Source organism: Ictidomys tridecemlineatus, unplaced genomic scaffold (genome assembly GCF_052094955.1).
Source record: "Ictidomys tridecemlineatus isolate mIctTri1 unplaced genomic scaffold, mIctTri1.hap1 Scaffold_54, whole genome shotgun sequence".
Taxonomy (NCBI): domain Eukaryota; kingdom Metazoa; phylum Chordata; class Mammalia; order Rodentia; family Sciuridae; genus Ictidomys; species Ictidomys tridecemlineatus.
This window is the reverse complement of record NW_027523576.1, coordinates 1,887,040-1,914,233: the sequence shown is the minus strand read 5'-3', so window position 1 is coordinate 1,914,233 and position 27,194 is coordinate 1,887,040. Positions and strand designations below refer to the sequence as shown.

The 27,194-nt window shown below is 37.8% G+C and overlaps 1 protein-coding gene across 12 annotated transcripts in view; it reads left to right on the top strand.

Moving 5' to 3' along the window:
- Positions 1-27,194, top strand: part of LOC144373975 (transport and Golgi organization protein 1 homolog) — a 153,845-nt gene that overhangs the window by 77,792 nt on the left and 48,859 nt on the right. For 5 of the 12 annotated variants that reach the window (XM_078036940.1, XM_078036942.1, XM_078036941.1 and 2 more), the window contains 4 exons: positions 7,842-7,956; positions 8,379-8,474; positions 8,748-8,901; positions 12,260-12,425. The exons of 3 other annotated variants lie outside the window; for them this stretch is intronic. In XM_078036940.1, the coding sequence (XP_077893066.1) occupies position 12,425 (1 nt within the window). In that variant the 5' untranslated portion in view covers positions 7,842-7,956; positions 8,379-8,474; positions 8,748-8,901; positions 12,260-12,424. The remainder of the gene's footprint in view (positions 1-7,841; positions 7,957-8,378; positions 8,475-8,747; positions 8,902-12,259; positions 12,426-27,194) is intronic. 4 more of the 12 variants (XM_078036945.1, XM_078036944.1, XM_078036948.1 and 1 more) reach the window with 2 other exon arrangements.

Below are 27,194 nucleotides of genomic sequence, written 5' to 3'. Positions count from 1 at the left end.
TTGCTTGTCATTAAAAATATTAAAGATTTTTATTCAGGCATTTTGAACTTCTCTCTAAATAAATATGATACTTCAAGTGACTGAAGGGTAATTTGACCTGAAGTGATCAATGATGATAGAGGACAGCAGGGGACATTGCCAAATCCTTTGTGTAACCTAGCCCAGTATGATATGGGTTCTATATTTTGAAGAAAGATTACAATTTGGTGGATGCCTTTGGCTCAAAGTCCTGTGACTGATTTGCCTTTTAAAAGGTAGTACTTTATAAAGCTGTAAGACTTTGTTTTGTTAAAGACTAATTGGATTGGTAGAAAACATATTTAGGCTGTCAATTCATTGTGAATGGGGTCTGCAAATACGAATTCTAACCATTGGAATTAGTGGGCTAAATTGCTTGTAAAGGATTCCACATCCACAGTCATGACAGAAAGAAATCAGTATAAGGCCTTTTATTTGGTTGTGGTTATGTTTTATTTGGACTCATCATTTTGTACATGTTCCCACTAAAGTGAAAAACCAACATATATTTATATAATGTTGTGTACTTGTTGTATAGGGTTTATCTGAGTATAAAAGTGGGATAAAATACTTAAAAGTATCACCCCATGATAACCAATGGATTTATTTTCAAAATTGCATTTGTTGTTGTCTAGGCAAAAAATGATGAAAAAATTTAAATGAAACATAATTTTCATACTTCATCTCTGTTTTGATAAGAATAAGTAATAAGGGATTAATATACAGAAATCATGCATCCTTTCATTTATTTAAGAAATATTTGACACAGTGGGCATCATGATAGGCACATGCCTATAATCTCAGGATCTCTGGAGGTTGAGGTGGGAAGTTCACAAGTACAAGGCCAACCTGGGCTATTTGGTGAGATCTTGTCTCAAAATATAAAGTAAAAAGGAGCAGGGGAGTAGCTCAGAGGTAAGACATACCTGGGTTCAATCTCCCTTACTGCAAAACAACAATAACAACACAACAAAGAGTGTTGGGGATGCAGCTCAGTGGTAGAGTGCCCCTGGGTTCAATCCCAATTCTGCACAAAGAAAAAGGAAGAAGAAGGAGGAGAAGGAATGTTAGTAATTCCGATTTTCTGTGTGTGGGGTGGGTACTGGGGGTTGAAACCAGAGCCTTGGCATACTAGGCAAGTGCTCTTCCACTGAGCTTGAGACAGGTTTCTCTATGTTCCCTCAGCTGCTCTTGAATTTGCTATCCTCCTGCATAATTCTCCTGAATAGATAGGATTACAGGTATGTTTCACTATACCTGGTTGTAATTCTGTTTTGTGGATTTTTATCCAGCCCCCATACTGGGGATTAAACCCATGGCCTTGCACATACAAGGCAAGTGCTCTACCTCCTGAGCTACACCCCCAGCCCCTGGCTGTAATTCTAAATAATTAAAACACATTCTTCCAAAAGCTTTTAAAAATAACTACCACACTGTAAACCTTTCCCTTTCTTTGGTGGAAAAATTCCCTTACTTTATTTTCTTGCACTAAAAGGAATGGCATGAATGCTAGCAGCCATTATCTCTGTGACCTTGTGTCCTTGCCACATTATGTGGCTGAGTGCTGTGCCCAGTTCTTGCTACATTATGTATAACCATAGAAATGTGAAGTTGTGTTGCAATTGTGTACAATGAATCCAAATGCATTCTTCTGTCATATATATCCAATTAAAATAAATTAATTTTTAAAAAAGAGAGAGATATATCAAGGTGATGGAAACCACTCCCCAGCTCCTGGCAGCTCCCATTTTCATAGCCTAGAATTTATATTCTGTGGCAGATCAGCCTGGACAAAAGCCTTGGTAACTGAGAGCCAGAGTCAAGGTGGCCTCAAAATCATGCATCTGCTAAGGCCCAGGCTGCTGTTTAGCTTCTCCCAATTGGTCATGCACTGAAGTTTTAAAATATTCTATCATTGCTTATTATTGTCAGCATAAAATGTCACTGCCATAAAAGTATACTTTAGAAAGGTTTTAACATGATAAGAGTCTTAATTTTTAAAGAGCAGTATTACTTTTGAGCTACTTGGTAGGTCCAGAGATTTACACTAAACATTCTACCTCAAAAGCATAATAGTTTTTTTTTGTTTTGTTTTGTTTTTTAATATTTATTTTTTTAGGTGTAGATGGACACAACACAATGCCTTTATTTTTATGTGGTGCTGGGGATCGAACCCAGGTCCCGCCTGTGCTAGGCAAACGCTCTACCACTGAGACACAATCCCAGCCCCAAAAGCATAATGATTTTTGCTTTATTTTGTTTGTTAGATCTAGAAGGCTTTCCACCCAGACTTCTGGAGATGTACAGTTTTTAGCTCAGTACTCTCTACTGTTCTTACTTTCCCCTTAATACCCAAATGAAGGACTTTAGAAAATCAAACTTGAAAAATTCTGAATCCACTGCTTTTCTAAGAAATATATTTAAATAAAGAAATTCATGAGCTGTGCAGAGTGCACAATTACAGTAAATGCAACTTTTTTGAGTTACAGGAAAGGAGCAATTAGTTCAGGTGGTGGTAGATCTTTTGATGACTTGAAAATGGGTCTAGGAAGGACAAGTAGAGAATCTGGCAACCTTGACCATTGCTGTATTCTCCAAGAATGCAGAGAATGGTTTTAGGGATGCCTGGAATTGCAACATGGTTAATAGTACCAAAACACAGAGAATGACTGCCTTTTCACATTCACTAGATACAAACTTATTTTGTTTAGTATTTCTCTTTTTTATACATGTATATGTATATACACATGCTTTTAAAAGCACATGCTTTCCTCAGTGCAAGATTTAAACCACATGAAAAAGAAGTCTGGTGGAATATCACCAGAATCAACAGAAAATAGATTTGGACTCTGAACCCAGAGAATAGTCAGTAGGTGCCAAAGAAACCCCAGCTTCCTGCCCCTTGTTGCAGCTCATTTGGTGAGGAGGGAGAAGGGTAGGTGTAGTAAGCATGAAGAGCCTCTTTGGTACAGGCAGGGCTGTTTCCTGGACAGTTGTTGAGACAGAACACTGGAGAAAAATAGAGAGAGTGTATATATGTTAATGGAGGTTTTAAGTTTTCACATTATTCCACTTACTAGATTTGATAATAGCTACCACTTTTTTATCACTGTCTGATAGGCATTGTGTTTTACATGCTTTATCTCATTTAATTTTTACAAGGCCCTATGTGGTATATGAAGAATTTAGAAAGTTTACTCGCTTGTACAGGGTCACACAGTAGTAAGTGGTAGGACTTGGATTTAAACTTAGGTCTGCTGGATTCCAGAACATGTTCTTGACTCCTGTCCTGTGTGCTCTATGAAGATCCTGTTTCTGCTCTCAAGATCATTTCATTCTAGTAGACATGATGGCCCGAGGGATACTGTGGGAAAGGTAGATGAGTCCTCCCCTGCTCTGAAAGCCAACTGTTCAAGTGCAGTACCTGCACAGTGATTGACTCTGAGGTCATTCCTTAGCAGAGTTCAGATGAGATGTTACCCAAGGATGCAAGGGTGAAAGGACATTCATTGCAAGTGTTCAGGGAATTACAGATTAAATGGTAGTTGGCTTGACAAAATAAATATAGGAAGAAAGTTTTTTTAAAAAACAAACAAAAACCAAAATGAGCAGTATGACCAGGAGGCTGCTTAGTCTTACCCTACCTTCAGCAAAAGGGTAATCCCAATTGTGGGTTGCCAGTGGGTGACCATTTTCCAAAACCAGGCAGCCATACCATATGAGAAATATTAATGGTCAGGCATTCTTGAATTCCCTCAGTAGGTATCGTGAGGATAGTCAGACACAGCTTATTTGAACTCAGCTCAGCTCCCAAAGTGCTAACTTTGATTAAGTCGGGGCTCCTGTCCATCATCATCTGAACTTTGGGGACCTCTACTATATAGAGCGTATAGCCTAAAAATCAAAGCTCAGCACTGGAGGTAGGGTCTTGGATTAAGGAGGAACCAGGGGAGCATTAATAATTATGTTAGTGAGGAAGAGTCGAAGAGGATATTGGCTAGAGCCTGAAACCAACTAAGACTTTCAAAGACTGAGGTTGCTGTGGGTACTTAGCGGATCTCCCTATAGGTTGGGTGGGCAGAAACACTTTTGGTGCTCTGCAGCCACTTAACCTTTGAATTCTTTAGGAAAGGAACAATTCAAAGGGTGAATGTACAAGGGGAAACACCTTATAAGTACTCCGCTGCGCCCTGTGAAAGGGGAAATTAGAATGGTCTCGGCAGAATAGTTCTCCTGTGCTCAGAATACTGCATTCTAAACTTGCCTGGTATCTGAAGTGTTAGGTACAAAGGTTGGAAGGATGATATATACCTTGGTACTCTCTCCTCCAGAAAGCCATTCCAACTCTCTCTCCCACTTCCCTTTGTTATCCTTCTCCATAGCATGTGTGTCTCTGTGGGTACCACAGATTTGTGACCAGCATGTATTCCCTGAGCTAGTGGTTCCCCGTGAGCAGTGTCCTAATTCCATTTTTATATCACATGAAATAGAGCACACACCTGACTGCCACACTGTGTGGCCATCCAGTGTGTGCCAAAGAATCTGGGGATTCTTGACCTGGATAAACTATATGGGAAAGTGTGTGTGTGTGTGTGTGTGTGTGTGTGTGTGTGTGTGTACATATACATGTTCATAAGTCTCTCTTTTGAGGAAGTCCATAGTTTATATTAGGCTCCAGTGTGTTTTCATAATCCTGAAAATGTTTATAAAAAACTGAACTTATTTGGAGATTTTCCATATTCTTGTAAATGAATGTGTGTGTATGTGTTTGGGAAGGTGGATTGAACTCAGGGGCACTCGACCACTGAGTCACATCCCCAGCCCTATTTTGTATTTTATTTAGAGACAGGGTCTCACTGAGTTGCTTAGTCCCTTGCTGTTGATGAGGCTGGCTTTGAACTTGGATCCTCCTGCCTCAGCCTCCCAAGCTGCTGGGATTATAGATGAGTGCCACTGCCCCTGGCATGAGTGTGTGTTTTTATATCTGGTAGATACTTTTATGCTTCCTTAACTTCCTGTTGTGAACAACAGCTTAGGGTAGCCAAGGAACTCTCCCTTGGAGCCATGGATCACAATTCTGTCCTGGTCACTGCTGCTTACACATCCTGACAGGGGGTCTACCTAACCTTCCTGAGTTTTATCTTATTTTTCACCTGTTAATTCCCTCTTGTCCTACAGGAATGTTGCATAGTAAAGAGATTGCAGGTATACAGGCATCTCATAAACTGCCAAGAACTATACAATTGCAGAATACAAGTATTGTAATTAAAAATACATCATTTTTCTTGTCACACAATGCCAGGATAACAAATATGTGATTAAAATGAACATTGGGCCAGGTGTGGTTGCACAGGCCTGTGTTCCCGGCTAGAGGCAAGAGGATCACTTGAGCCCAGAAGGTCAAGGCCGAACTGGGCAACATAGCAAAACCACATCTTAAATAAATACATAAAGTGAACATGGAATGAATTTATTGGAGTGAGAGACTAGAAGTTGAAAGGCATTAGTATCTGCATGTCTTTTAGGCTTTGTAGATGCCCAGAACAGTCTTAGAGTACACACAGGGCTATTGAGGAAATGATTTTCAGACAATGATAAAAGTTTATAAGACCTTCAAGACCTCAATTTGTTTGCTTTACTTTACAGAAGAAGTGGAGTCTGGGAGATGGAGGGTATTCTTTTTTTCAGAAAGGCTGTAGATGGGCAGGGGATATAGCTCAGTGGTACTTGCCTGGCAGGTGTGAGGTCCTGAGTTCAACCCCCAGCAGTGCAGCACAAACAGAGGCTGGAAACTCTTCCTCATCATTGTTAATAGAGGACAAAGAAAGAACCTGTTTGTCTTCATGTCATCAGTTTATTATCATATCTTTTTAAAACAGTGTAGAATTACCCCATGATTTTAAATCTCTCTTTGGGGCTACCTAGAGGCCAGCAGTTCAACAGTGTGAGCACTTGGCAAGCCATGGGCACAGTGCATCGAAACAACTTTGTGTTTCCAAAGCACCTTCTTGGAGCGCTTCCCGGAGAGCACATCAAAGGGCTGGATGTAGATTACTGCACGCCTCTCAACTGGACTGAGACTCAGAGGTTACTGGGACTTGCCAACTCAAAAAACTCAGTGTCCAAAGCAGAGTGAAAACCCAGATGTTCCAATTTTTTATCCTGGTAGTCACTAGGTTCTAAATTTTCTCACTACTCCAGCTCCCTCCTCTCAATAGCTTGCAAAATGGTAACCTGGAAATGTGTTTTTGCTTAGTATGTATATATATATATATATATATATATATATATATATATATATATATGTAAATCCAACTATCATCTAACCTTTCATTTAAACAATTTGTACTAGAAGGAAATTTGAAATTACATTTAATCATTGCTTTATAATTAATGTCATTTAATTAAATATTACTTTAAAAAATGGCTTCTTCTTTGGCAATTACATTACCTTTTGAGCAGTTCTGTTTTGCTTTTTAACCTGGTTATGGGGTTTAGAGAGTACCCTAGTATAGGGTATCTGAAAGCAGAAAGTTCTGGCACTTTTCCCACTTTCCATTCTTTCTCCTGTATGGATGCCAGATTCCTTTGGGAAATCATCATTTGCTAAAGGTCAGGAGCAAAAGGAGGGGCATTCTTGAGTGTAGGGTTACTGCTAATTGGAAACTAAACATCTTTAACCATGTCAGAGTTATTTGTATTTGAAAGGAAACATTTATATATAAGAGCCCTTTCGGTAACATAAAACACACTATAACACAGAGTGTGTGCATTGGAGGGGTGGCGATGGGGTGGGGAAGGACAGCCAGGGAAGCTTCTGACAAATGACTGTGCTGTGCTGAGTGAGGTCACTTGCTAATTAAATCTCAAAGCATTTTCAAAGTATTTTCTTTTCTTTGTCAAATGAAGTTTTCTTCCCTCATATGCCAAAGCAAACATTTTACTGTGTTTGCCATTTACAAATGAAACATTTCACCATTTTAATGGAAAAATAAGGAGAAAATGGGTGTGTGTTCAGAACCTAGTCAAAGATCAGTGGGAACTCTCTAGTTTCCTTCTAGAACCTTAGCTCTCAGCGTCTTCCCATGGTATGATGTGAGACTGGTTCTTCCCTTCCCTGAAACTGTGTGCCCATAGGCTTCCTGATACACCTACCCTTTCAGGAAAAAAAATCAAACTGTTTTCCACCTGTGCCTTTTTCTCCTTTCTTCCTAGTTTCTTCTTAGAATAAAATTTCTTGAGAATTCCTTTGAAGAAAGTTGAGAATCTACCCCTTTCCCCCATAGAGTCTAACACCTTCTGTTTTTTCCCACCCTTGCCCTTGGCATCTAAGACATTTCTGTAATTTTTTTAAAATTGGATGAAAGATCACAAAGTCGAGAGAACTTACTTAAGCTAGGACCTATCATATTGTATGAGCTACAACTGCAGCCCCCAGACCTCTTATTTTTGGAGCTGTTTTCTGAAAGAACTTGTGTCCTTATTCACAGACTGTTTGAAGCAAAATCCAATCAAGGTTTTCAAACAAATATTAAATGTCTTCGTGCAATTAACTTAAGCATCCTTTTCTTCTGCTTACCTCTCATTCTGTTATATTTGATAATTAAATTTTCCCAGTTCACGCAATGAAAGGTGAGGTAGCACTTTTGACCACTGTAGGGTGGTCAAAACCTGAAGTTTGGGGCAGAAATTTCAGTTTGAAGGATGAAACCAGTCAGTTGGACTGATTTCAGATTTTCAGTAGGACCTAGTCCTGCCTTGTGTGTTTTCTAGTTCCTTATTTGTGTGTTGCTGATCATGCTCCTTTTTTGTATGGTTTTCAGGTGGAGTTGGCATGAACTTAAAAGCAGCAGATACTGTTATTTTTTCTGACAGTGATTTTAATCCTCAAAATGACTTGCGGGCAGCTGCCAGAGCTCACTGAATTGGCCAGAACAAGTGAGTGAGTTAGTCATTGGCACCTTTCTGCTCTGGTGGCTTGCAGCTGTGGATTGGGGAGGAAGGTGGACCGTGTAGTGCTGACAACAGTGCCACGTTGGAGTTAGAGTTCACTGGGTTTGAACCCCGTTGTGCTGCTGGCTTGTAGAGCAATGTTGGGGGATCAGTGGTCCCATGATCAGTTCAGACTCACTTTGTTGAAAAGAAGAGTTAAATTCCAAAATGATTAGAAGAAACTTAGAATTTATTTAGTTCATGTTTCTCACGTTAGATCCTAATTCAGTTTAAAAATGAAGTTAAAGCCAGTGGGTGCACATGCCTGTAATCATTATCAGCATGGGAGACTCAAGCAGGAAGATCAAGTTTAAAGCCAACCTTGCAACTTACCTAAACCCTGTCTCAAAACTTTTTTTTTTTTTAAGGCTAGGATTATAACTTCATGGTAAAGCTCTCCTGGATTGGGTTCCCAGTATCACAAAGAGGAAACAAAGTTGTGTTCAGCTACCCTTTGACTTGAGGTAACATGCCTGCCAGGGGTTATCCTGGCTACAGATGAAGGCCCAATAGTGGTCACTTCATCTTCCTTCCTCTTTCTCTTTTGGGGAAAAGTTCAGGAAGAAGTTGAGGCCAGATTTCTCTAACAAATGCTCAGGTCCCAATGAGCAGTGTCCTTTTCATTGTTTCCTGAATGTGGCATTTGGTTTTGCTTCCTTTTGGGTGTATTTTCCTGGCATGCTTTTTTCCCCAGCTTTGCAGACTTCTAACACTTCTCTCATTTGACTCCCATACAGGGCTGTGAAAGTGATCTGGCTGATTGGCCGAGACACTGTTTAAGAAATAGTTTATAGGAAAGCAGCCTCCAAACTGCAGCTCACCAACACGATCATAGAAAGAGACCATTTTACTCTGGGAGCCCAGAAACCTTTGGCTGATCCTGACCTCCAGGTAAAATGTGTTCCTTTTAGAGTCTCATGATTTATAACCAGTACTATCTTTGGATGAGAATGCAAATAAAAAGGACCAGCATTAACCACCCATTGTTGCAAATTACACATTTTTTTCATTGGCCTAATTCTTACCCTCTCAGTACCTAACTACATGCAAGGTGCCATACAAGCTAAAAATGAGGGTGGCATTTAAAGGCAGAGAAAATAGAATAAAGAGAATGAGCTTTTAACCATCTAACTTGGATTGAAATTCACATCTTATCCCTTACTGGATGCATGACTTTGAGCATGTAACTGAACATCAAGGATCTAATCTCTTTATGGCTTCTAAAGATGAGTGTGCCACGAGTTACCTCAGAGAGAATTTGTTTAAGTTCTTTTTTTTTCTTCCTTTTTTTTTAATCAGTGATGATTAGTTCCATAGCTCCTCCTTAATCCCAGACGCTTTGAGTAGTGACTTACAGTACTCATTCCATACTCAGAGATGAGTGAACAAGATTAGGAATTCAAAATTATGCTATAGGATATAGGGATGAAAGCACTAGAGTTAATTTGTTGAAGAAGGAAAAATTAGATGGGAGTCAATTGCTGGCTTAGAATATCCTAGAGAGCTCTCTTTTGGTAGGAGGTTTAGAGTTATTCCTTAGCAGAAGCCTTTGAGATAAAATTGAACCTATATTATAATATACCCCAAGTCCTTCTGAGGGATTAGATGCAGAGAGATCAACCCCTATTATCTAGTATGATTCAAGCATGAAGAGAGTAATAAATGTCTGAGAAAAGGTAGTAGCTGTGGGAAAGTCTGCTGTAGGAAACTGCAGAAAAATGACAGGAGTTGGCTATTGTTTTGAGGCAGGCAGTGTGAGAGAGCAAGTTCCAAGATGGCTTTAAGCCTTTAAGCCTGAAAGATGAGAGTAGAAAGTAGGAAGACAGCGATAGAAATTAGAAAGATGAAGATAATGTAGGCTTTAGTCAACAGAATTTGTAGTAAAAATCAATATACATTATTGTTAGAGGGAGACTCAGAAAAGAAAGGAATTAGAAAAATTTGCAAGAAAAACCAGGCTTTAAAAGGATCAGCTTATCAAACAAAAAATTCAAGAGGTATATGAAAGGGAAAAAATTACACAGTATTACAAGCAGAATCATCAAATTTACAACTAGCCCAAGCATGAGTTTAAAAATGGCAGTTTTCTCACATCTGTATCTTTACTCATCAGCATTACAGACAGGGAAGGTGCTGTTTTTGTTAGGGAGTCACTCACCTGCAGGAAAGGGTCACAGATTTGGGGGTACTAGAACTCGAAAGAAGAACCCTAGGTTTTGTTTGTTTGCTTGACTTTAGTTTATCTTAGAGAGTAACTGGAGTCTTTGGCCTTTTGTGTTTTGAGTCTTCTGCATGCTCATCTGTCATGGTGGCCGGGCAGGCTGTGCATTTTATTTTCACACTATTGAAGAGGCAATTTCAAATGGAAGGTGAAAGCTTGAGAGAGAGGTGCGTGTACACTGTAGGTGTCTAAATATACTTCTTCACAGGACCTTGGGAGAGGAGCTCATCATGGGCTGTTGTGAAGGCACAGGCGTCAGGAGTTAGAGGAGATGCTTCCCCAGTGGAGGGAGCTCCAGGCATTCAGTCAGGGGTTTCCCTGTGGCATTGGCTGCTAGCACATCATTGTGAAATGCACAGGCAAAAACTCTGCCATGGGACCAGATCCTGGGGCCAGTACAAACTATGGGCTGGTGGAGAGGACCTCGGTGGGACTTCCTGCCCAAGCCATGGCAAGAAATCACACTCTGGTTCTGTCTTGATTCTTTCCTCCCCACCAGACTGTGAGTTATTTATGGTTGCCAGGAACAAGGGTGATAACTCACTGCCTTGTCTCAAAATACAGCAGGACATTTTTTAAGTTATTAAAAGAATCTAATAGTAAAAGACGTGGTTCTGGTTTGATAAATCTAAGCAGTATAGAGCAGTGAAGTCCTGATAAAGGAAAGCAGGTTCCTTGTCTTAGAAGGAGAACACAACAGAAACAGAGAACAGATACAGATGCGGTGAACACTTATTGAATTCGTACTGTGTGCTAAGCATTGTGTGACATGCACTTTTTCCAGTTGTTTCAGAAGAAGAATAACAAAAAAATGAGATAGACGTTGTCTTTACCTCCATCTTAAGAAATTTTCCAAACATCAGATTCATGACTCTAATCCGAGCACTCTTTAACTTCCAACTACATGCTCTTAGTTACTATAATAAAGTGGTTTTCATTTAAAAAATGGGTAGTTCCTTAAAGACATGTTGTGAGTGAGCAGTAGCGAGGGAAACCAGGAGACATAGTCCAAGGAGTGGAAGAGGGAAGGGTCCCAGTATGGACTGAGCCTCATCATAAATACTTGGCTTTCTTCTGTTTTGGGTACTAAATGCCAAAGCCATTTGGCTTGGTTATATATATGTACACCAAAGTTAAATATAAATATAACAGGTATGGTTTTGCTTAGTTTTTGTCATAGTTTTCATCTGAGGTATTTTCAAGCTAAAGTTTCCAAGTTACAGAATAGGCAATCTAGAGATAATTAACCAAATCTAAAAGGGCAAAATGAAAATGAAGTCCCATGATGTGGATCCCAATTGGTTCAGAATTCCTAAGAGATAGTACTTAGGGAGGTGGAGAGTTGCAAGTAGCAAATGAAAGCCAGGTAACACTATCTAAGATTCTGGTTCCTGTAGCCATAGGAAGTAGGCTGAGTATATCCCCTAGGGGGAGCAAGAGGGCAGGATGGGGAGTGCCGCAGGACTATCCAGGGAGATTGAAATTGAGAAAGGGCTTTTGGGTCTGGTGATCAGGGTGGTTATGGTTTTGCCAAAGTGGGTCCCATAAACCACTGTAGTAGCAAAGCGGCTTGGCAAGGACAGGTGGCAGCTCATGGTGAGATGAGGTATTCAGTGGCACCTTCTCTTTATAAGAGTTTGGCAGTGGGAGAGGTAAGAAGGTAGCCAACAGGTTCTCTGAGTTCTCTCAGGACTGCTGGAAGTGCCTGTAAAAAATGCTGGTGAGAAGTGCTATAGAAGATGCTGGAATCATTTTATCTGCCCCCACTCCTCAAAAAAATTGGAGGCCCAAATTTTTTTTGGTATTGTAAATAATTGTCAAAGTCAACATCTCTGATCATCATTTATCACCTCTCTGCTTATTCCTCATCCAACTTCAAAACAGCCTGGCAGGTGTCATTTGTGATGGAAGAGAAGAAAGTCCATCAGGGAAAGAATTACCTGGTATCATTTAGACACTTAGCAAGTCACACATCCTCATCTGTGTTTTCATGAGAACTAACTGGATCTCTCGTTTTCTTCATTCAAGTTGAGTGACATACTGAAATTTGGCTTGGATAAACTGCTGTCCTCTGAGGGGAGCACCCTGGAGGAGGTAGACCTGGAGTCCATCCTGGGAGAGACAGAGAATAGCCAGTGGGCCTCTGATGCCCTGCCTGCAGCTGGAGGAGGGATCAGAGAACAGGAGGAAGGAAGTGAGTTGGGGTTAGGTGAGCCAGTGACTTCATCACCTCAAGGTAGGGTGTGAGTGAGATGCGTCCCCACGAGAAGTCCTGTGTCCTGCTCTGGGACCTTTCTTTCCTACCCAGCCCTGTAGTCATCTGATGACATTCTTAAGGATTCCTGGTCCAAGAACTACCAGAGTAATCCTTGTTCCCTTGAAGCTGGACTTTGAATCCAAGTGATGATATTAATGTTTATGGTCCTGTCAGTCTCAAGGATTAAATTTGAACCTTTTCTCCCTTGACGCAGAAATCTTCTCTGGAGTTTATTTGGTAAACCTCCTATCTTTATGGTGGTGCTTTGCACAGTGATTCCTCTTGTCAATAGTAGAATGTTTTTTAAATTGCAACTGATATTTATGGACATTTATTGTGTTCATAAACAGTACTGACTATGTCATGTGCTTTAGGTCGTTTAAGACCCATGAGGTGGGGGGCTGGGGTGGTGGCTCAGTGGTAGAGCACTCACCTTGCACGTGCAAGGGCCTGGGTTCAATCCTCAGCACCACATAAAAACAAAAGTAAAAATAAAGGCATTGTGTCCAACTTCAACTAAAAAAATACATATTAAAAAAAAAGACCCATGAGGTGTAGGAGATCATTTTGTCTTCCTTTTTCTTTTTTCTCAAATTTGGTGTCCCCCCCTTCTCTCTCTCTCTCTCTCTCTATATATATATATATATATATATATATATATATATATATATATATATATATAGTTGTAGATAGACAGCATGCCCTTATTTTATTTTTTTTAATGTGGTGGCTAAGGATCGAGCCCAGTGCCTCACACATGCTGAGGAAGCACTCTGCCACTGAACTACAACCCTAGCCCCAATATTTATCTTTTTGTCCATTTTCTGTTGTGAAATATTTGAATTTCAGACTTGAAAGGGTTTTTTTTTTTTCCTCATGATTATTTTTAAAATGACTGTTCTCCTGTATCAGCAAGAGGGAGTCAATCTGGGCTGGTGTGAGAGGGTTTTACTGACCTTTTTTAAAAATTTTTATTCATATATGACAGCAGAAAGCATTATAATTCGTATACATATAGAGCACAATTTTTCATATCTCTGATTGTATACACAGTATATTCACACCCAGTTCCTGTATTCAAACCTGTACTTTGGATAATAATTATCACATTCCACCATCATTAATAACCTCATGCCTCCTCCCTTCCCCTCCAACCCCTCTTCCCTATCTAGAGCTTGTTGTTCCTCCCATCTCCCACTCTCTATCCCACTATGAATCAGCCTCCTTATATCAAATAAAACATTCAGCATTTGGTTTTTTGGGATTGGCTAACTTAGCATTATCTTTTCTAACTCCATCCATTTACCTGCAAATGCCATGATTTTATTTTCTTGTATTGCTGAGTAATATTCCATTGTATATGTGTGTGTATACATACACACACACACATACACACACACACCCCACAGTTTTTAATCCATTCATCTATCGAAGGGCATCTAGGTTGGTCCCACAGTTTAGCTATTGTGAATTGTGCTGCTGTAAACATTGATGCATCTGTGTCCTGTAGTATACTGTTTTTAAGTCCTTTGGATATAGATTGAGGAGATGGACAGCTGGGTCAGATGGTGGTTCCATTCTCAATTTTCCAAGTAATCTCCATACTGCTTTCCATATTGGCTGCACCAATTTCCAGTCCTATTAGCAGTGTATGAGTGCCTTTTTCTCCCACATTCTAGCCAACACTTATTGTGGTTTGTATCCATAATAGCTGCCATTCTGATGAGTGACATGAAATCTTAGAGTGGTTTTGATTTGCATTTCTCTAATAGCTAGTAATGATGAACATTTTTTGATGTATTTGTTGACTGATTGTATATTATCTTCTGAGAAGTGTCTGTTCAGGTCCTTGGCCCATTTATTGACTGGGTTATTTTTTTTTTTTGGTGTTTAGGTTTTGAGGTTTTTTATATACCCTAGAGATTAGTGCTATATCTGATGTGTGAGAGGTAAAGATTTGCTCCCAAGATGTAGGCTTTCTATTCACCTCACAGATTGTTTCTTTTGCTGAGAAGAAAGAAACTTTTTAGTTTGAGTCCATCCCATTTATTGATTCTTGATTTTAATTCTGGCACCAAAAGAGTCTTATTAAGGAAGTTGGAGCCTAATCTCACATGATGGAGATTAGGGTCTACTTTTTCTTCTATTAAACGCAGAGTCTCTGGTTTTATTCCCAGGTCCTTGATCCATTTTGAGTTGAGTTTTGTGCATGGTGAGAGATAGGGGTTTAATTTCATTTTGTTGCATATGGATTTCCAGTTCTCCCAGCACCATTTGTTGAAGATGCTATCTTTTCTCTAGTGCATGTTTTTGGTACCTTTGTCTAATATAAGATAATTGTAGTTTTGTGGGTTAGTCTCTGTATCCTCTGTTGTGTACCATTGGTCTATTAGTCTGTTTTGGTGTCAATACCATGCTGTTTTTGTTACTGTTGCTCTGTAGTATAGTTTAAGGTCTGATATAGTGATGCCCCCTGCTTCACTCTTCTTGCTAAGGATTGCTTTAGCTATTCTGGATCTCTTATTTTTCCAGATGAATTTCATGATTGCTTTTTCTATTTCTATGAGGAATGCCATTGAGATTTTGATTGGAATTGCATTCAATCTATATAGCGCTTTTGGTAGTATGGTCATTTTGATAATATTAATTCTGCCTATCCAAGAACAAGGTCGATCTTTCCAGAAATAGTAAATGAATTCAGCAAAGGAGCAGGATATAAATCAATACCCATAAATCAAAGGTATTTCTGTATATCAGTGACAAAGCCTCTGAGAAGGAAATGAGGAAAACTACTCCATTCACAATAACCTCAAAAAAAAAATGATACTTGAGAATCAATGAAAGAAGTCAAAGATCTATACAATGAAAACTACAGAACCCTAAAGAGAGAAATCAAAGAAGATCTTAGAAGATGGAAAGATCTACACATTCCCTTCTTAAAAGGAATTTATATTCTTCAATGTTTTAATCGTATCCTATTCCCATTTCAAGGATATAATATCCTCCCCGAGGACATTTATTATAGCTTTTTAAAATATATCTCAGGGAGGATATTTATTATATCTTTTCAGAAAGTGTTACCCTGCCCACTGTATTATCTCTTTTTCCTCTATTTGCTTTTCCTTCTTCCTCCTCTTTTTAAAAGTTTTGTTTTGGAGTCTCTCGTTCTTGTTAGCAGTTTATCTGAAACATCTGGTGTCCTCTGATCATCGTGCTGGTGAAATTCCCCAAAGCTGACAGGCAGCTCTGTTGTGAACAGGTGGGTGGCCTTTGGGCCTCATGCCAACAGCACTGGTTGGCAAGCCAGCTTTTGCACTGAGGGAGTCAGATTTGAAGATTTCACTGGACAACTCATTGTATCCTAAGACGAGTCCTATACCATTACAGTGAAATTGGTGGTTTAAATTGGAAAGACAGGGAGCTGAGGGCACATGATGCTCTTGGTGTTTGGTGTGCGGATCCTCTCAGTTCCTCCATACTGTGGTGCCTGTGCTTGTGCATCTGAGTTTTTGGAGAACTGAAAGGGTTTCAGTTCCTGCAGTCAGCCCCAGCTAGATACCAATGTTTTGGTTCCACAGCTCTTTTGAATCTGTTGTCCTCTTCTTATCCACTTTTTATCTTCCAAAGAATTCGTGCACTGTTTCATCTACCATTGCCTCATGTATCTTTTTAGAAATCTGTGTATTGTCCTTTAGCTGTTTTGGGTGAGAGAAAAAATAGATGTGGTGGTCATATTTTTAAGTTGTATTTGATTACCTTAGTACCAAATTTCCACCCTTTTCTGTACTCATCTAGATTGACTTTACTTACTAGAACAAAATAAAATTGCAGTGTTTTCAGAAAGATAATTATATATCTCAGTCTACCTACAAAAAAAAAATTACACTTTTGCAGACAGTTTAACTGTTGGATTCTCTACTTGGATAAAAATTTGGAATGTTGTCTTCGATGACTGTCTTGATTCTCTTTGTGGTAGATGGTTCCTCTGGCAGGACCCAGATGAGGGTCTAGACCTGTGGGCTCCAGCTGCCTCTTCGAAACAGAGTGAAGACATAAAGCATGGTTAAAAATAACAAATGAATATGAAAGAGGAGTAGTTAGAGCAGCCCATTCACAATTAAGTATAAAGTAAGGTTGCTTTATCTTTAATGCCAAGTTTTTTAAACAGCACAGTTATATGGTAAGGTGAGCATGCCCAGAAACCTGCCTTGGGAGCATGTGCAAAACCTAGCCCCGCCCAACTCCTCCTTTGAAGGTGGAAATGGAGTTGCCTGCCCCTTGAGCCGGTACTGGTTAATGGAAGTGAACCAGGAACTAACAATAGGCTGCTGCCTTTTCATTTGTTTGGCCAGCGATTTACATCATTCTGTCTCATCCAGAAGGTGTAAGATTTCCATTGCAAATAGAGATTGTGGAGAGGGGTCAGCAGCTGGACTAGGGGAGTAAGATGTTACTTTTCCTGGTGGTCCTTTGGATTTTGCTTCGCTTTCCAACGTCCTGTGCAAATGGAAGCATGGCTGATGGTTCTTAGGAGAAAAATACATGAATAGTCTTTTAATTGGTTCCTTGATCATTCTTTTCTCTTTTATTACAATTTTAGCTTTTAAGTGACTCGGCTGCCTTCTCTACTATTTGGTCATGAATTTCTCTTTTTCCTTCTCAACAAGGATTGTTCTGGGGACCCAAGTGCTGTCAGCTTTTATAAGGAATGTTGATTACTTTATATGAAATAGGATGGAAGGAGGTTGATTAAACCCTGTGAAATGAGAGACAGTTGGGGAATTCTGGGAAAGATGGCCATGGACAAAGATTCGTGGGATCACAATGTACTTCTACAATATTTGTGAGAGGGATGTGTGAGATAAGGATCAGATTTTTTTTTAAATAGCATCAGGTATCAACCAGCACTAATGAGTGAAAGCTAAAGGGAGGCAGCTTGAAAGTCTTTGCAAGAAAGGATTTTGTTCATAACTATGACTTCACAAATAATGACTCTCCCAGGATTCTCTGAATTTCCCCTCTGAGAGTGGACCATTTGAGTAGAACCAGAGTATCAAAGAAGAAATTTTAAAGTCTAGTAAAAATTTATATGTGGATTTTTCAAAATGCTACAAATAGTTGATTCTTTGCTGTCTTTAAACAATATACAGTAATCACAAGAAAAGTTCCTTCTGTTCTTTGTGTCATTAGTTCTTGGCCTTACTCAAACCTAAGTGATGATGTGGAGGAAGAAAGCACACAAGATAACATGGCTATTAGCTTCCAGTTTAGAGGCTTGTCCTGGCAAACATTTCTTCTCTTTTCATGAGGTATAAAAATATAACCAAAACCCATCAGGACAGATTTTATATGGCTAAAAATTCATGATTTCATGAAAATAGGAAAGAGTATTTCTGATTTTTCTTAAAGTTCTCAAATACATCTAAATAGTAGATAGAAAAGACAGTGGAATGAGATTACCATCATTACCCTAAGTACACATATAAAGACACAACTAGGGGCTGGGGATGTGGCTCAAGCAGTAGCGCGCTTGTCTGGCATGCATGCAGCCCGGGTTCGATGCTCAACACCACATACAAAAAAAGATGTTGTGTCCGCCGAGAACTAAAAAATAAATATTTAAAAATCTCTCTCTCCCCTCCCTCCCTCCCTCCCTCCCTCCCTTCCTTCCTCTCCCTGTCCCTCTCCCCCCCCTCTCTCTCTCTCTCTTCAAAAAAGACACAACTGATGTGACTCTGTATACAACCAGAGATATGAAAAATTGTGTACCATATGTGTAATATGAATTATAGTGCATTCTGCTGTCATATATAACAAATTAGAATTAAAAATAATTTTTTTAAAAAGATTTTAAAAAGTGGGAAAATCAGAAACTAATATCGTTCCATGCTGTACATATCACTTCCCTTTCTCAAGTACAATCTGGCACAAAATGTGTTGAGAAGAGATTCCCCTCCAAAAAAAAAAAAATCCACTGGGGCTGGGGATATAGCTTAGTTGGAAGAGTACTTGCCTCACACGCACAAGGCTCTGGGTTCAATCCCCAGCACCACCAAAAAAAAAAAACCCAAAATCTGATATTACATCCAATGGCATGAACAAGATTTAAAAAGCCACATAACCATAATGAGAGCACAAAGCACACAAAAGGCTTTCTAGATTCCAATCTAGGAAAAAAAAAAAACATATCCCAAGGAAGGAGAACAATGTTCTTGCAATTACTTTTCTCTACGGAGTGTCTTAGTATGGTGATGAATGACCTTTTTTAACCCCCAGCACTGAGGATTGAACTGAGGAGTGCTCTACCACTGAGCTACATCTGCAGTCATTAATGTTTGTTTTGTTTTTATTTTTCTTGAGACAGAGTCTCACCAAGTTGCCCAGGCTCTCCTCAAACTTACCATTCTCCTACTTGTCAACCTCCTGAGTAGCTAGGATTATAGGCATGCACTATTGTACTGGCTACAAATTATATGTTTTTAAATCAGGAAATTGTCATTTAGAGAATATTATTCCCATAAGTTTTTTCTATATAAATTATTATAGAGCAAGCTTCACACAACCAATTGAAGAGACATTATCATCAATAGATTATCCTGTATTGTAGTTAATTGTATGGAAAAGAAACAATGTAGCAAAAATGAAATCATGAAAACAAAGACATTTCACATAGTAATGTAGATTAAAATGTCATCCAACTATAAATTCCCCCAAAATGCATGGACCAAGATCCTACCCAAGATTGAGACTTGAGGAAGGACTGACTGTATCCTTTAAAGGCACAAACTCATTTTTTCTTCTCTGTGGTACCCTGTGCCACACTGTAAAGAAGCCCAGGCTATCTTGCTGGAGGGAGAGTCCTTTTGAAGAAAGCCCCTGACATATGAAAGACCACATGGAAAGGGAGACTACATAAAGCCAACAGTCAGCACCTTAGTTCCGGACATACAAAGACATCTCAGACCTTGTAGTCTGAATCAGGCATGTGCTGTATGGGTGAGCCTAGGTGACACTGGAGCAGAACCTTGGTTAAAGTCTTGACTTACAAAATTATGAGAAATAAAATGGTTGTTTGTTTGGTAGTGGGGATTGAACTCAGAGGCTCTCGACCACTGAGCCACATCCCTAGCCCTATTTTGTATTTTATTTAGAGACAGGGTGTCACTGAGTTGCTTAGTGCCTCGCCATTACTGAGGCTGGCTTTGAACTCTTGATCCTCCTACCTCAGCCTCCTGAGCCACTGGAATTACAGGTGTGCACCACCACTCCTGGCAAATGGTTATTTTTTAAAGCCACTAAATTTTGGAATTTTTAAAAATATAACAATAGATAACTAAAACACTGTTTATTGATGATTTGTAGGGCTTTTATTTAATGACCAGTTTTATTAAAGAATACCCCATTTATTTCTACTGTGATCAGCAAACAAACTGAAATTCAATATTTAAAATTTTTTGCCAAGAATATAACCTATCTTGCAAGTTTCCATGAGGACTAGAAAAGAATATATATTCTGGAGTTGTTGGGCATTGTCAGTCAATGTCAATAAGGTTAAGGTGGTTGATAGTTTTGTTCAGACTCTTGTGTATCATTAGTGATTTTTTTTATAGTGTTACTATCAGTTGTTAAAAGGGTGTTAAAAATTCAAAGTATAGATTTGTCTCTTCAGTTTTGTCAGCTTTCATATATTTGGGGCATATAAATGTTTGGTTGTATGGTGTCATGTTTCTGTGTTCTTAAAAACACATTATGGTATTATGAAATGTCTTTCTTATCTCTTATAAAACTCTTTATCTTGAATTAAATTCATCTGATGTTAGTATAGCCTCTGCATTCTTCTTGGCTTACTTTTCATGATGTATTTTTATCTATTTCTTGTTTTCGTTCTATTCATATTTTTATTTAATGTAATTAAATAAAATTACATTAAATAAAAATTAAATTTTATTTAATTTATCCATTAGCATTTAGCTTTATTGCTTTACATTATTGTTTTAGCAATGTTTCCAGGAATTATGAAATGCATTCTTTAATTTATCACAGTTTTCATAATTTAAATTGTGATACTTTCTCACATCTCCCCAAGTCCTTTGTGCTTTGTCGTCATACATATTACAGCTGTATACTCTATATTTTTTACCTTAGTCATGTTTCCAAGAAATTAAAAGAATAAATATGTATACATATTGCCTTTTATATTTACCTACATTTTAGTACTTCTAGTACTTTTCATTTCTGTTTATGGTGCATTGTCTTTAAAAATATCTACCCCAAATTCTCCACATTCCTGTATCATGTTGCTTCTCTCATTATGAAGTAATATCTATTTCCCACCTGCTGAGTCTGGGCTGGTCTTTTGTCTTGTTTTAATGAACAAAATATATTTTTGGTGAAAGTGATGCCATGCCAATCCTAGACCTAACACCTTGGGAAGGTATATACCTTCTACTTTTATCCTCTAGTAATCTAATCAACAAATAAAAAATTTTAGAAAGACTGAATGACTAAAAGCATTTGAGGAGATAAGCTGACCCAACCAGTTGAGCTAGCAGACATGTAAAGAAAGCTATTTTGTCAGTTCTACCTTTGGTTAAACAATCCCTGCTAAAGGAAACCACATAAGCACTAATAAATACCTAGAGCAAAGGACCCATCAGGTTACGTAAAGCCAAATCATAGAATAAGGAGAAATAACAAAGAATTTTTATTTTAAACCATTAAGTTTATTACACAGTAAACTAAAACACACAGTGCATCTGTTTCTACCTGATGGATCATCTCCTTTTATCCTGAAGAGGTTCTTTTAGCATTGTTAATAGTAGAGATCTATTGGTATTGAATTTTCTTACTTTTTATTTATTTGAAAATGTCTATTCTGCTTTCAGTTTTGAAGAGTACTTATCCTGGATTAGCAGTTTTTGTCTTCTAGCACCTTAAACCTTTCCATTAACTTAAATCTCTCATTTCTGATAAGAAGTCAGCTATCATTTTAGTCATTTTTACCTATGCGTAACACACCACTTTTTTCTAATTGCCTTCAAGACCTTTTTCCTCCTAATTGATTATTTACAGTTGACTCTGATGCATCTAGATGTGATTTGCTTTGTAACTAACTTTAGTATTCACTGAGTTTCCTAAATCTGTTAACATCTTTTTTGTTAATTTGAGATAATTTTAGCCATCATTGTCTTAAATATTTTTTCTGTACAATTTATGCCTTTATTCTTCTAGAAATCTAATTATATGTATGTTAGGTCACTTTGTAATGATAGTAACCAAGTCTCTATTTTTTTTCTTTCTGATTTTTAGACCAGATAATTTTTATTGGTCTATCTCCAAGTTAACTTTTTGCTGTTTTTGCACTATATAATCTGATGATAGATTTGTTTCATGAATTTTTCATTTCGAATACTATACTTTTTATTTCTTTTAAAAAAATTTTTTCATTTATATGTTGACACCCATATCTACTTATTCATTATGATTAAGCTTTTCTTTAATTCCTTGAAATTAGTTATAAAAACTTTTTAAATTTTTTTTTCTGCTAATCCTGTCAGTTCACGGAACTTTTTTTTATATGTGACATTTTCTCTTGTGGTTCTCATTTTTCTATCTTCTTTGCATTCTGGCAAAATTTAATGATATTCTACATGCCTATAATCCCATCGACTCAGGAGGCTAAGGCAGGAGGATCAAGAGTTCAAAGCTAATAAATTATGCATGGCACACATTGTTTAATTTTGCATGTAACTTCTTTTTAGTGTGTCAATGAGGTTTCAGTGACATTGTCACCCAACATTTGGCCTTTGTTGTTCAGGGAATGCCTTCATGATTTTAATACTGGTTTTCCTATTCAGACTGTGGATTGGGTTTGAATATACTGTTATCAACCACCTGGTCTTTTAATTACTCGTCCCAGTAAATTTATAGTTTGTGAAGCATTTGTTTCTCAGATTCATGACACTGTTAGAACCTGAAGTAGTAGCTGATGGGTATCTGTGAATTCTTTTTTTTTTTTTTTTTTACTTGAAGTAGATTGTCTGAAATAGGCATATTCTCCTCTGTGTTTATCCAAACCTCCCTGTCATGTGCACTACAAGTTACAATTTGTAAGTTACTGTATTAAAATTCTGTCTGTTCATGGTTCTAGAAGAGTGATATTCTCTCCCAAACACTGGTTACTACAGCAGCATTTTTAATGTTGTAAAATAAGAATAAGGGCTCTGAAGGCCAAAGATTTTAAAAAGTCATTTTACAAATGTTACGTTAAATTAAAACTGAGCTTTGCTGTAATACTGTTTTCTCTTCAAAATGTGATGGTACAGGAAAGGTGTTATATGAAGGGGTGATATTGCAGGGGAGCATTTTAAATTGCAGAAGTAAAAAAGTTATAATATTTATAATTTTGATGAGTTTATTTTTATAGGGAAGATTTTTCTCCCCTGAAATTTTTTCTGGAATAGCAAAATGTTTCCATTATTAAAAATTGAAATTGTTAAAAAAAAAAAGAGTTCAAAGCTAGCCTCAGCAACTAAGGGATGCACTTAGCAACTCAATGAGAGCCTATATCTAAATAAAATGCAAAAAAAGGGCTGAGGTTGTGGCTCAATGGTTAAGCACCCCTGGGTTCAATCCCTGGTACCAAAAAAAAAAAAATTTAAATTATATTCTGGTCATTTATAGATGATACATCATAGGAAGTCTGGATTATATTGTCTTCCTATAAAGGATATTCTGTTTTATGTCTCATGCAGGCTAATTACTGGTGAATTGTTTTGATCATATTAGATTTGGTATTATTATTATTATTATTATTATTATTATTATTATTATTATTATTATTATTATTAGGTACCAGAGATTGAACTCAGGGTACTCAATTACTGAGCCACATCCCCAGACCTGTTTTGTATTTTATTGAGAGACAAGGTCTTGCTGAGCTGCTTTAGCACCTCGATTTACTAAGGCTGGCTTTGAGCTCGTGATCCTCTTGCTTCATCTACCTGAGTCACTGGGATTATAAGCATATTCCACCTCACCTCACTAGGTTTGGTATTTTTCTTTATTTCCATATTTCATGGTGCATTATACTTGTACATAATGGTGGGATTTGTTGTTATGTTTTCATACATATGTACAATATAGTGATAAAACTTAGCCAATATCATTCTCGAGTATTTCTCTTTTGCCTGCTTTCCTCTCTCCCCTGATCCCTTTCCTCTATTCTACTGATCTCCCTTTGATTGTCGTCAGATTCCTTTCACACACACACACCTTTCTTTTCCTTTTTTCTTTCTGGCTGTCACATACATTTTCAGCATGAATCAATTTTGATTTCAAATTTAGGTCTACCATTTTTCCTTTACTCTTTTGTGTGTGGTTCTTTTTGCTAAGGTTTATTCCTGAACTCTTAATTAAGTACCTGATATATTAATGAAGCTGCTGCAACCTGACTCTGCTGGAAACCATTTCTTCCAACATTGCCATTTAGCATCATCTTCAGTCTCCTTTATAGTAGTCAAACTCTGCTAAGCCTTAAAGAGTCTCATCTGGTACATTCATATAAAAAATGAATTTCCTCCAGGCTTTTAGTATTCTCTCTCTAACACACACATAATTACATTGCACCCACCATAAATAGCTCAGACATTCTTGTCCACAAAATTCCAACCACTATGATAATCTTGCACTTTGATAATTTTCTCCTTAACTCAGTATGACCACCATCTTACTTGAGCTTCATCTCCCTAATTGTGTTTTGTGCAGCAGGCCTACAGTCATGTCTGAAATTAATACCTGAAAATGTTTAGTTTTTCTAGTTTTATACTCTTTTGTGTCAGGAAAACAAATCAAGTACATTAGATCTATAACAGTTTCAAGTAAAAATACTAACTTACTTATATCTTTGCCAATCAATAGTGGTAGACACTTAGGTCAACTTACATAGAAACTGCAACATCTTATATACTCAACAACAATTTCATTGTCCATGGAACGAAAAATTAATTGAAAGAGTAAACCCCAAAATGGATATCTGAAAAATAAACTGGTCAAAATTAGTAAGGCAATCAGACTTATATAATCATATATTTTACCAATAGCACTAGCTTAAAAGTATGAGTCTACAATAACTAGAAAAATACATGTTAATGGCTAGAGTCATAAAAGTTTCTATTATGATAGGCAGTCTCTTATGATGCTTTAATATTATATGATAGTTGTGAAATGATTACAAACTAATAATGAACATAATCTATTTGCAGATTAAAATGTTCTTCCCTGTATTATCTACAAAGTTTAGATAAACCTCAAAATGCCCTGGAAAAGTAATTTCTTAAGTCTCATCAAAATGAACTGCCAGGTTTTTTCCTACATTTGACATGACACAGTGCCAAGATTTCTAGTCCTGAATACACACTTTCTATAGGGAAGAGACTTTTATCTTGGCATTTAATAGATCATTTATCTCATTTCATACAGCCAATTTTAGTCGTAAGAAAAGAAATGTTTATGTATTTATTCTGCTGACTTTAATCTATAATCTAATCAGGGATCAACAAACTTTTCTTGAAAAGAGACTGATAATAAATATATTAGACTTTGTAGGCAAGTCTTCATTGCCACTCAAGTGCCAGTGTAGCACAAAACAGCCTAGACTGTGGGTAAATAAGTTTCTGTGTTCTAATAAAACTTTGTTTACAAAAGTAAGTGTTATTGTTGGACATCGTGGTGTGCTCCAACAGTCACAACTACTCAGAAAGCTGAGGCAGGAAGATTACTTGAGCCTAGGAGTTTAGGCCAGCCTGGGAAATAAGAGAGAGAGGGGGGGAGGGAGGGGAGAGAAGAGAGAGGAGAGAGAGGGAGGGAGAGAGAGAGAGAGGGGAAAGAATGAAAGAAGGAAGGAAAGAAGGGAGGGAGGGAGGGAAAAAAGGAATAAAGAGAACAATTAAAAAAAAAAACAGTGTCAGGATCATCACTGTTCCAGAGTATTAATGTTTATGCTCACAATAGATGTTTGGCTAGGCTGTATACATACATACATACATGCATACATGAAAGCAATTCTGTTCTTTTGTTTGCTTTCTTTTATTTTCTCCATTTTTTTGTTGATACATTATAGTTGTAAATCATGGCAGTATTTGTTGTTACATATTTCCACATGCACAATATAACACTCCAGTTTGGCCTATATCATTCCCTAGTATTTTCCCTTCACTCCTCCATCTCCTGGTCCCTTTCCTACACTCTACTGATCTCCTTTTGATTTTCACTTTCTTTTCCTTTTTCCTCTCTTGCTTCCACATCCGAGAGAAAACATATGCTCCCTTGATCTTATGAGCTTAGCTTATTTTGTGTAACAGAATGTTCTCAAGTTTCATCCGTTTTCCAGCAAATGACATAATTCATCTTTATGGCTGAATAAAGCTCCATTGTGTGTATATGCCACATTTTCTTTATTTATTCATCCTTGATAAGCACCTAGTTTGGCAACTGTGAATTGTGCTGCTATAAACATGGGTATGCATGTACTACTCTAGTATTATGACTTTAATTCTTTAGGATAAACATTGATTAGTTGTATAGCTGGGTTATATGGTGGTTTCCTGCCTAGTCTTTTGAGGAACCTCCATACTGATTTCAATAGTGGTTATATTCATTTACAATCCTATCAACAGAGAAAAAAGTGTCCCTTCTTCTCCACATTTTCTCTAGCATTTATTATTGTTCATATTCTTTTTTTTTAAGTAGTTGGACACAATACCTTTATTTTTATGTATTTATTTTTAATGTGGTGCTGAGGATCAAACCCAGGGCCTCCAACGTGCTAGACAAGCAATCCGCTGTTTTTTTTTTTTTAAAGGGCGGGGGGGGGAGAGAGAGAGAGAGAGAGAGAGAGAGAGAGAGAGAGAGAGAGAATTTTAACATTTTTTTTTATTTCTTAGTTTTCGGCAGACACAACATCTTTGTTTGTATGTGGTGCTGAGGATCGTCGAACCTGGGCCGCCCGCATGCCAGACGGGCGCGCTACCACCTGAGCCACATCCCCAGCCCCAGCAATCTGCTGTTGAGCCACAACCCCAGCCCCATATTATTCATATTCTTGGTGGCTGCTATTCTGAGTAGAGTGAGATGAAAGCTCACTGTAGTTTTGATTTGCATTTCCCTAATTGCTAATGATGTTGAACATTTTCATAGATTTGTTGTCCATTCTTATTTCTTCTTTTGAGAAGAATCTGTTTAATTCATTTGCCCAATTAAGCTAGGTTATTTGAGGTTTTGGTATTAATTTTTTTAAAGTTTCTTATATAGTCTGGATATTAATCCTGTGTCAAAGAGTAGTTAGCAGGGCTGGGCATGTGGCTCAAGTGGTAGCACGCTCGCCTGGCATGCATGCAGTGCAGGTTCAACCCTCAGCACCACATACAAACAAAGATGTTGTGTCCGCCGAAAACTAAAAAATAAATATTAAAAAATTGTCTCTCTCTCTTTTTTTTAAAAAAAGAGTAGTTAGCAAATATATTTTCTCCCATTCCGTAGGTTCTTTCTTCATGTTACTAATTGTTTCCTTTGCTGTGCAGAAGCTTTTTAATTTGATGCCATTCTGTTTATTAACTTTTGTCATTATTTTCTGAGCTTTAGGAGTTCTAATAAGAAAGTCATTGCCTGTACCTATATGCTGGAGTCTCAAACCTATATTTTCTTCCA